The following is a 10,950-nucleotide window of genomic DNA, read 5'->3' as shown; positions in this document are numbered from 1 at the left end:
TCCACAAAACCTCAAGAATTTAACTTCTAAAGAAGATTTCCAGAAATAAAGCATCTTAAATATTTACCTCACTCCTCTGAATTGGTCTGAAATCCTCAATTCACCTCCCAAGGAGAACAACCGCCAAAACAACACTTGGAAAGAAAGAAGCTTGTTTCCGTTTTTACCACTTAAATAGGTCTAAACTTGCTGGATGACTACGAATTTTGGACATATTGTAGACTACAGAATTCGCAACAAATTTCGTTAAGGAACCTTTTTCATCTGAGTAAGGAAAATTGGCATGCAAGATAGAATCCGAGCCTAAATTAACAGATCAGACAAGGATGAACATGTTGCACTTAGACACGTCTTGAGATGGCTATACTTCTTGAATGAAGCTCCAATTTTGATAAATTATAGCCACGACATAGATAAACAACTTTTATGAAAGGAACGAAGCCATTAGATAAGAGGAAAGCCACATGCAAGAGTGAATAAAGGCACACTAGAGTGAAACCAATAAAGAGAACAAAAGTGAAGACTAGTCTCACCTTGAACACGATTTGAGGTAGATAGACATCTCCAATTTCCTTTACTTTGGGATATGTCATAGCTCTTGAATAGAGGAACAAGTTTAATGAAGACTACTTCACCAAACGAACAGTAGAAAATAGACATGCAAGGCCAAACCCGAGCCTTACTCAGAGAATTAAGTTGTGGTGAACAGCTTGTACTCCAATTGCGGTTGAGGTAACTAAACTTCTTAGATTGGTCTCAATTTTTGATGTTCTAGTAGACAGGCAGATGAACAAGTCTGAAGAAGGAAATATTTCGTTTTGAGCTGAGGTGTTATGGGTTTCGAAGCAGTCAACAAGACTGACGTGAAGAAGGAGAGCTGGAGCTCTCAGCTTTGAAGAGAATGATGGTGAAACTTGTGTTGTGTGAGAGTTATATGGTCAGACTTGGGAAGAGGAGGGAATAAGAACATTGTGGAAGTAACAATCTAACCATGCATGGGAAATGTAATAAACAGGCGTGGGTCTGACTTTGGGGTTTTTAAAATTTTGACTTCTCCAAATTTACGATTGTGCTACTGCACTTTCATAGATCACAACTTTCTTATTAAAATTCCGATTTGAGCCCACTATATGTCTACGAACTCGTGAGAGTGAGCTCTATGCAATGGTGTAACTCATAGCCCCCACCCCCAAGGGCAAAAACTAATTCCATACAAAAAGTGACTAAAGTAGCCCTTACCCCCGAGGACAAAAATGTAACTTCAAAAAATAAAATAATTAGTCGGGACAGGGTGTTACAAAAACTGTCCGGGAGAATGTGGGCCATACCCAAGCCTAAGCAAGACTTGCCTGGGTTGCTGCCTGGGCAAGTTGACCTCACGCTGACGTCATTGTGACATTAGCAGTCAATTTAAATAAATATAAATAAAGAATCAAAAAACAAAAATTCTAGAAATTTTTTTCTATAAATACCTAGTCATATTCTTCAATTCCCATACCAAAACTCCACACAATTTCCTCTCTTTATATCATATGTAAATAGTAGTTGACCTTGTGTTTCCATGGCAATGGGTGGAAATGCATCAAAAAAATTGCTAAAACAGTCATTATTCACATAAAAAGTAACTTTCCTTATCTCTCTTTACTTTTTACCATAGCAAATAAATGGAAGTGCTGTAACAAGTTTTGAGACCCTACTCTCTTTTTCTTTTCGTTAGTATTTGTCCTTACAAGGCTGCCGTCAACCAAATCGTGAGCTATTGATATAAGCATACAGCCATGGGCGGCGCTAGGGGTGTGAACAGGTCCCCAATTTTAAGAGGTCCACCAAATTATTATTTTATTCTATATTCTATATTCGTTTTAATTTAACAAATTCACCTCCAAACAAAAAAAAAATGTACCACGAAACATTTATATTAATATGTTAATAGCATGTAGTTAATATTATTAATAATACTAAAATCCAAAAAAGATTTAGGGGACGGATAGGCGGAGTGCGCCAGCCCGACTTGCTTGCCCTTCCTTCTTTTGAAGTACCATTCGGCTCCTGTAGGGGAGCTTCACTTCTGAACCCGATTATTGAAATTGCTCAGGATACCCTTTTTTAACTTTTAGAATCTATTTCTTTTTTTGTATTTGACTTCAATCTAACATTTAAACTTAAAAATAAAATGAGTTCAAAACTGAAAAAAAAACTTGTTTGGTAGGCTCATTTTTGAAAACTGAAACTCAAAAATACCCCAATTTTTAAGACTATGTTTTTTCAGTTTTTTTATTTTTCTCCAACGCCCAACGTGCCTCTCTCCTTCCTCTCTCCTCCTCCTCTCCCTCTCTCTCCGTCTCATAGATTTTAAATCGGATTGGCTTCGATTTTTCCTTTTCTTTTGTTAATTTCAATTTAGGAATCTAGGGTTTTTTTTTTCTTTAGATCTTAAAAATAGTTTGGAGTTCAATACTAAACAAGTTTTTATATCTTAAAATAAGTATTTAAAAACTCATATTTTAAAAATGAATCATGATATTTCAGTTCACTTTATTTGAATGGGATACCAAACAGACCTTTAGTATTTATAAGGTTTTGTTTTGTAAATCTTAGGCCCTAGTTCACTCCCTACTGTATATGACCCAATTCCTTTTATAGTATTTTTGTTTGAAAGCTTTGTCATAGAAGGCCTTATTACTGTAAATCTTAGGCCCTAGTTCGTTCTCTATTGTATAGGACCCAATTCCTTTTATAATATTTTCGTTTGAAAGCTTTGTTTACTACAAAGGGCTTATAGCTCCAATGATTAAGAGCATTTATTTTTGCACCCCGCACTCAATTTCCTAAGTTCGATTCCCCCCTCCATCAATATTACTTATATATAAACAAATAAATAAAACAAAGGCCTTATTGCTCATTTTGCACAAATCCTCTAAAATTTCAAAGAAGTCCTTGTATAAACTTTGTTCCATGCGTGTAAGAGATAAATCACAATACGACACATGCAAAAGTAACCCATTAAAATAACAAAAGAAAATTTTATACACGCTTGTAAAACTGTGGTTTGAGTGCAAGGAGAAATGATTCCTAAGAGTAAAGTATTTTCCTTAACAAAAAAGCAAAGACTAATTTATGCATGGTTGCAACATGCGGTTGAAGCCTACATAAGAAATTGTCTCTTTTTTCGAAAACTGAAATACATTAAAATTTAGATCCTCTTAGAATCTTAGTACCATACAAGTCAAAATAAACTCTAGTCAGGACATCCAAAAGGAAATGATTGACTAAACCAAATACATGAGTTGTTATAACGATGCCCTTTTTTGCCAACTGATCTGCAACCCTGTTAGCCTCTCTGTAGCTATTAGTCACTTGATTAAACTTTCCAAGAAGCTGCCAGATGTCTTCTGCAATTGATCGTAAATTCCATGGTAGATTGGCTCATTTTGTAATTGATAGTAAGAAATTGTCTCAACGTATTTGGTTGCTACCTCGCCGATTTGGTCAAGCATTCTTTGGATATTTAAGGTATTTATTTTCTGCATTATTTAGTAATGTCAACGAGCTTCTAAAAGGCCAAGCCATAGTTGTAATAGTTGACCTAATTAGCAAATTGATTCTCCAACTTTTATAAGCTAATTACGCTTACACCACATGCACAACATAGGCTATAAAACACACCATCACCCCTCCCAAAATTTCACCCACAAAATTTAAGATCCAAATACAATGGCAAAGCTTACAGCCTCACTAACAAGCTTCAAAACCCTAGTTATTTTTTTCATTTTTCTCATTATAAGTATTTGTCCTTACGAGGCTGCCATGACCACAATTGGTTTTGATGGTGGATTTCCATTTGCAGCAAATCCACCAGTGTGAGATATTTTTCCCGGTGCTATGCGACAATTTGAGGTCTTGTGTGATAGTATATGGAGAATGTTGCTAAGAGTTGTCGGTTATCCCAGAACAATGTCCTTGTGTGGTGTTGGAGAAACTCTTCCACAAGTATCAATATATACCAGACCCTGGTAGATTGCAAATGGTAAAGTTGGCAAACATACTTGCTCCCCACTAAAACCAATTTGCTCATAATTTTATATAGCTTGTTTTAAAGTGCTTTTGGAGGCAATGCAATGATTTACTTTGATAACCAATTCCTGTTTGGTAACACTTTCATTTAAGGACTTGCAACTCAAGCGCATAAAGAACATTCACCCGTGCATGCAAGTCATATTAAATTGAGCCTGAATTGAACGATTCAAGTAAATTTCCATTATGCACTTGATGGGATAATATCATAATAGTATTTCTTGGTTGGTTTTACCACAATTGTTGAGCATGAAGTTCAACATACCTCTGCAAGTCCAAAACCCTCCTTGATCACAATGAGTACTAAACATTTAAACCATGAATCCCCAACCACGAAGCCAAAATATAGCAGCCAAGCCAATATTTCATTTTCGGCCATTTTGTTTGCATCTTTAAAGTGGGAAAAATCATACTTCACAAAAAGGAATTCAAGTACATAGTCAAAATTTCCATTAGAAAAAGATAAGTAAAAAAGTCAACCAAAACGTTTCTTTACTGCTTTGATTCAAGTGTCCTGACCCAAATTTTTAGACATAGCAAGTACATCTACAACTAGCGTTGCACGATTTTAGCCAAACTTGAAGACTAGAAGAGGAGGTATAATCTGAAAGCTACCTCAATACAATTTCATCGGCTCAAAACATCTGCCTTCACAACGTTAGTCATCACCCCATGTTGATGGTCCGCCTGTTCCAATTTCATCCAAAGGCAATGGCTGTAGTGTAGTACCAGTGCCGCGGTTTTTAGCTTTTTTCCTCTTAGAAGGGAAGGTTACTAAGCCACCCAACAAATTCGCCTCTTCACTGACCTTGTCATTAACTTTGTTTTCACCACCAACCTCAGCATCTCCCATGTTAAAAGAAAAAAGCTCCAAAAACGGTGTGTCTGCATCATCAATAACATCAAGTTCACCTTCTTGTTTCACCTTTGCTTTCTCTAGTTTTTTCCCAACCTTGGTATTATCTTCGGTATGGAGTGGATTCTTTTTCTGCTTCTTTTTCTGTGATTCCTTCTCCAAATCCCCAGCTTTTTGAAGATTACTAGGATCATTTTCATTTAACACCTGATGTTTGTAGCTCTTTTTCTTGACATGATCACTTTTTTCATCCCCCTGGACCAAAACTTCGTGGTTTGAGACATTGTCATCTGGTTTCTGCTTTTTCAGTTTCAATTTCTTCGTATCAGAATCACTAGAGTTTTCAAGCTTACCAATACCACCCTTAGTTTCAGCCATCATAAGACGTTTGAAGTCTCTATCTTTTCGTTTTTCTGTTTGACTTTCTTGCTTGTTAGCAGCATTAAGTGAAGAATCATCAACTTCATCAACTCCAGCACCCTTTTCATTCTTGGTGTATTTATCTATTGGTCTTGCATTGAATACGTGCAGGTTCGGCAATATTCTTTTAATCTACAGTAACATTGTTTCTATAAGAATTTTTAACAAGGGTAAAACTGGAGTCAAGATAGAGATCCAACAGGAAAAAGGCTAGGACAGTAACCAATACCTTCTTTGCTAATTTATCTTTTTCAACAACAGGGTTCCCTTGCAGATTGAGATTTTTCAGATTGACCAATGAATTGAGTACCTATTTCAGAATGTAACCAAGATTCAAGGAACATTTTTTCACAAAGAAAGAAAAATAGAGAGACAAAAGTTTCTGCTCCTTGCATCTTACCTTCAGATCGGACCATCTTGTGATCACATTATTCCCCAAGTCCAGATTCTGGAGTTTCTTATTAAGAGCCAACTCGGCTGGGAGACCCTGAGCATGCACACAGATAGTGGATGAGTGAGTGAGATAGAGAGAGCAACCTAATGAGCAAACCCTGACAACACACACATAACAAAACTACCTATTTGATGAACAAAATTTATTTTCAACATTAAAGGGACGAAATAAACATGAGATGACTGCATAACTTGAAAAGAACAGTTACTATAACTGAGCAGGGAAAAAAAGATAATTGCAATAAAACAGTTTCTTAAAAAGTTTACATAGAGAAAGCATACTTTCCAAAAGGTTTTTTAAACCAATCAACAGAAAACAAACCTTAATATCGTTATGAGCAAGACGGAGCTCTTTCAGTTCAATACAGGACTTGAGTGAAGACTGTATAGTTTGGAGTTGGCAGTGGGAGAGAGAAAGCTGGAACCAAGAAACATATTCCAAGGGCTTTAGCTGAATGTAAATGATATTACCACCAAGGACAATCAACAACCAGAAAACTGCTTACCTTTGTGATAGATTTCACCTTCATCAGAGAATCACCAATGTCACGGATCGGATTTCTAGAAAGAACTACAGAAAATTTTCAAAAGTAAGAGAGCACAATTCGTGTTCCTCAAGTCAGAACTCTATTGTTTTGTATCAGTCATGAAAAATGATTTTTTTTTTTCATTTTTCCTTGATAATATGAATCATGAACTAGAACTCATACCAAGAGTGTTCAAGTCTCTCAGAGGTTCAAGTCTGCAAACTGAAGCAATCTCATTATCTACACAACCCAGAAGATAATATGAGAAACAGTAGAGATAGAGAGAACGAGGGAGAGAGAGAATCTCTTTTGGGTTCGCAAAAATATGAGCAATAAATAAATATTAGCCCCCTAAAGTAAGGCAAAGTTTCTAAACCTTGCTTGTCAAGTTGAGCACAAACATTCTTTATTTTTTGGGATCAGTAGGTGCTTTAACCCAAATGGGAAACATGTTTTTTTATAATGGTTGGTATGTTTTGGAATTATGAATTTCATTCTACAAACCAACTTTGGGCCAAAAGAGACATTTATCCGTGATATCAGCATAGATATAGTACCGAAATTCAAAGTATGATGAAATTCAAAATTTCAGATAAATTAGCACTATGCAACTAGAACTTTTTCTTTATTCACAAAGTAGGAACACTTGGAGGAATTAATTACAGGAAATGAACGACTAATTGTGTTAGAACAAATACTGCAGCCTCGAGAATGTGAACACCTCATAACATTTTCTAGAATCAAGGATAAGTGACCTACTTTTGGAATCTCTTCATACATACCCACAGTGGAGAATTCCCATGATCCGCAACGAACAGTTGGCACAATTACTACCTATATTAAAATACCATACTGGGTGTGGCAAATACTTATCCGCCCATAAAACTATTCACTATAGGATATCATGATTTTGGCTATTTCCTTTCTTACATCATAAAGGTTTCTAGGATTTGAAGCCATTGCTTTCTTGCTCTCATAATTGCTAGAAAATGTGCTTACAGTCCTATAATATGTCCTACCACCATAATATGACAAAGTGTGCTACTAAAAGAACATTCTATTATGGTGTCAGTAATACTACTAGTCTCATTTTTTTCGGTGTCCATTTTAGTTTGCTTGGTTACCCATTTGTCTAGGTCTTTTCATTTTGATCTTGTTTTCACAAACAACAAAAAACAAGAATAAAAAGACGGTATTTGAAGAAGAGCTTAAATGATATTCTCATAATATTTAAAACAAAAAAAGACAAAAAAAACTCACCGTTCAATATCACTGCACGTAAGCTAACAATAGACATGACCTCATCCATTACCTTGAGCTTATTCTTGCCTGCATTTAACACCTGATTACAAAGATTGAACAAAGTGACTCTAGAACCCAAATTGGATTTATTGAGTATAGAATTATCTTGACTTGGCCTATCTATAGCAAATTAATTAAACAGAATGAACTTAAATAAACAAATGTCTAAAAATAAACTATCAGCACTCTTGGTTGTAAGCTGTCTAAAAAATTGTTTCTAGGAAGTGGAGAAACAAGAAAGCAAAAAGCAGCAATTTCTCTTAGGGCATACCTTTTACTTCTCTCAAAGGTGGAATATTTGGAGAAGCTGAGAGTTTGTCCCTAGAGAAGAAATAAGCAGGGGAAAACTAGAGATTTATTCCTCGACTTTTCTCCTATTATTCCTCCTCTCGTAAGTCCTAACAATGATTTCAAAACACACCGTCAGGTTAGTTTCAATACTTCCAACTGATATAAATGTTTTTCTTTTACCTTGTTCAATCTAGTCCCAAATTTCTTTGTTTAGTATAATTATTTCATATTTATTCACTCTCTGTTTAAGGTTTCGTTTGTTAACTCAATTACTCATCTGGAAATGACCCTCCTACTTATGGAGAAAAGTAGCTGACAGGCAGGCCTAGGATTTATGAAACTTTTGGCGACCACCACATTAAAAGGGAACTAAGTCCTAGCACAATTCCTTTCAGGACAAATTTGAAAGGAATTTTCATCATGCCAACAAGGATAGCAGGGAGAATACAATTCAGGTGGAACACATTGGAAAGAAATTCCACTAAAGATTATGTTTTCAATATATTTGTAAAACACAGAGTGAAGATAGGTCTCAAAATCATCTAATCTGAAGAAAACGGAATATGTAGTTGTATTCCCCAATTATGATTAATCGTTCTTAAGGAAATACAAAATCTAAATATTTAATATAATTGTAAATTTTCAATAGTCACAGCCACAAGGATTGTAGTGTCCATAGTTCTTACTATTTTTTGAAGCAAAGGCAAAAACACAGAAGTGGATAATGCATCCACAAGCCAACCAAACAACACAAAAACAAAAAGAAACAGCACCAACGCCTCCCAAACTAACAGGGAAAAACAAACCCCATAGTTCTTACTATTTGAAAATTTCACTTCACTCTCAACTAGAATCTTTATATATATATCAATCCCCTTCCATTGAGGGACGCCCATTAGGGTACCCTACAAATTTTTTTCCAACGATCCAAACCATCCATTTTTAAGTCTACATTCATAGATCATCCTTGCAAAAATTTAGACAAATCAGAAACTGTTTCAACATCCAATTGAATCCTACAAAATCAATGAACGCGGTGCTTTAAGAAAGTACTAAAATTTCAATAACACAATTTAGTGGTCAAATGATATCGAATTCAAGTGATTTTTTGTAGAGATGATCTTTGAATGATTATCTAAAACATAGACGGTTTGAATTAGTGAAATACAATACGGAGTGAGCCGTACAAAGGTGTCCCTCAAATAAGCTACTTTGAGGGATCCCTCAATAGAAGCTCTGTGTGTATATATATATATATTAAAAATATTCACTTGATCCACTGATTTCCTGCATATTAATTTGTCAACTTAAACCAATCAAAGCCACAAAATATGGCTTCTTGGGATAGAGTTTGACGTATTATTCTATATTATATATTTTTCATATCATCTTTGATATATAACCATAATATTATACAATTTTCCTAATGTCAACATTTTTCTTCTTAAAAGATTTCCATGGTCGGAGCACACATGGGCCTTCCATTCAAAAACATATCAAGCATGATAACAATTATACCAACCACTACCAGATATAATTTTGAATGAAAAACCCATGTGAGCTAGGACTCTGGGTATAAGCTCTTACTCTTATACATGCAAAATGGCATGTAATTTAAATAAGAACTTAATATATCTGAATTAATTGTTCTGGGAAAATCCATCACTGGCTCACTCAGTAGCCATGATTTCTTGCTCTCTGTTGTTTAGAGAACAAGTTGTCAGAAAGCATAACCAGGTGCATCAGGAGGAAGCTAATTATGTTAGAAATCCTAACTGCAACAGAAAAATTGAACACCATGAACCATTGGTTATCAAATTTACGGTATAACAAGAGTACTGTAGCATAAAAAATAACAACTGACCAAGAATTCAAAATTCAAAATTACCACTAAATGAGCTTTAGAAACAAGTCCAGACTACATGATGCACTACCCTACACAAACTTCCACATCCAAATGCTGTTCATATCCAAAAATGCAAGTAGCTAAAAGGGTATCTTCAAAATATGAACAGCTTCAAACACCGATATAAAAAGCAACAAAAGAAAATTGTGGGAAATGGTTGGTACTTACAGTGAGCTTAGAAAGTCCTTCAATACCTTTGAGGCTTTGCAGTTTATTGTTTGCAACTGACAGCCATTTTAAATTGACACATGACTTTAACCCCTGATTTTTAAGCACACAAATTTAGCTCCACAAAAATCACAGCACACAAATGAAAGATGACAACTTGACAAGTACCTCAAGAGAAGTGAGATTGTTGAAGCTGAGGTCGAGCCTCTCTAAGTTCTTGAACTCGCTCAAGCACGACACCTACACATTTACACACACATCAATATTATCTATAAAGGAAGTTGTATAATAAACCAAAAAACAGAAAAAAGGATAGGGGGAGAGCAGAAAAACGACGTCGTACATCCGAAAGAGCCTTGTGATTGAGCTTGAGACTTGAAATGGAGTTGGGGTCGCGAGTGTTGTTGTCCTTGAGCACCTGCTCCAAACTCAGACGGTTCATGATTCTGCCTTGTGCTGTGCTTTCGCTGAAACTCTAGCTTTGCTTTTGCTTTTGCAATGCAAGCAACTTCATGCTGCAGAATACATTTCGGTTTCGAGCTCAACGAGGATCGCTTGCGTTAGCTGTGTTTAGGGTTTTGGAATACTGGGGTGATGATGACTTTTGTCCTTGCAATTTTGTTCTGGGCTTTCGACCGCTCTCTCCTTGGGCCCTCTATTGTCTCTGTCTTCTTTTTATTATTATTTATTATTTATTTATTGCTTTGGAAACATTTGCAAGGATGAAGTTATGACTTAGCAAAATGCCAATTTCTTACAGAGCCTCAAACTTGCTTTCTACCCTATGCTCTAGCCTGAAGTCCACATTTGGAGTCAAGGATTGAATTAAATAGCTACAAGATTCGAAGTATGTTGAAGTAAAAAATGGAGATAGAGTTGATTTTTTTTCATTTAATGGGGATTAGAAGGAAAAAGTTCGGAGTGGGCATCAATCCGACCTAACCAATGAAATT

At 35.6% G+C, this 10,950-nt stretch overlaps 1 protein-coding gene across 2 annotated transcripts; it reads right to left on the bottom strand.

Annotated features, from left to right (window-relative positions):
• Nucleotides 1-4,501: 4,501 nt before the first annotated feature.
• On the bottom strand, nt 4,502-10,630 carry LOC117630031 (dynein assembly factor 1, axonemal homolog). Of its 2 annotated transcripts, XM_034362738.1 has the most exons (10): nt 10,341-10,630; nt 10,166-10,237; nt 9,998-10,090; nt 7,591-7,672; nt 6,514-6,570; nt 6,310-6,374; nt 6,126-6,221; nt 5,751-5,837; nt 5,580-5,660; nt 4,502-5,482 (listed from the first exon to the last, which is right to left on the bottom strand). In XM_034362738.1, the coding sequence occupies exons 1-10, from the start codon at nt 10,437-10,439 to the stop codon at nt 4,733-4,735; spliced, it is 1,482 nt and encodes a 493-aa protein (XP_034218629.1). In that variant the 5' UTR covers nt 10,440-10,630; the 3' UTR covers nt 4,502-4,732. The 2 variants fall into 2 exon arrangements, with proteins under 2 accessions (XP_034218629.1, XP_034218630.1); XM_034362739.1 differs by lacking the exon at nt 6,514-6,570.
• Nucleotides 10,631-10,950: the final 320 nt, after the last annotated feature.

Source organism: Prunus dulcis, chromosome 6 (genome assembly GCF_902201215.1).
Source record: "Prunus dulcis chromosome 6, ALMONDv2, whole genome shotgun sequence".
Taxonomy (NCBI): domain Eukaryota; kingdom Viridiplantae; phylum Streptophyta; class Magnoliopsida; order Rosales; family Rosaceae; genus Prunus; species Prunus dulcis.
This window is presented reverse-complemented; position numbering and strand designations above follow the sequence as displayed.

Bases quoted from the DNA above. Each gene is read 5' to 3' on its own strand.
- LOC117630031 (XM_034362738.1), bottom strand. From the start codon at position 10,439: ATGAACCGTCTGAGTTTGGAGCAGGTGCTCAAGGACAACAACACTCGC. The intron at 10,238-10,340 runs GTACGACGTCGT...GTAAATGTGTAG, and splicing joins ATCACAAGGCTCTTTCGGAT to GTGTCGTGCTTGAGCGAGTT. The intron at 5,661-5,750 runs GTAAGATGCAAG...ATTCTGAAATAG, and splicing joins CAAGATGGTCCGATCTGAAG to GTACTCAATTCATTGGTCAA.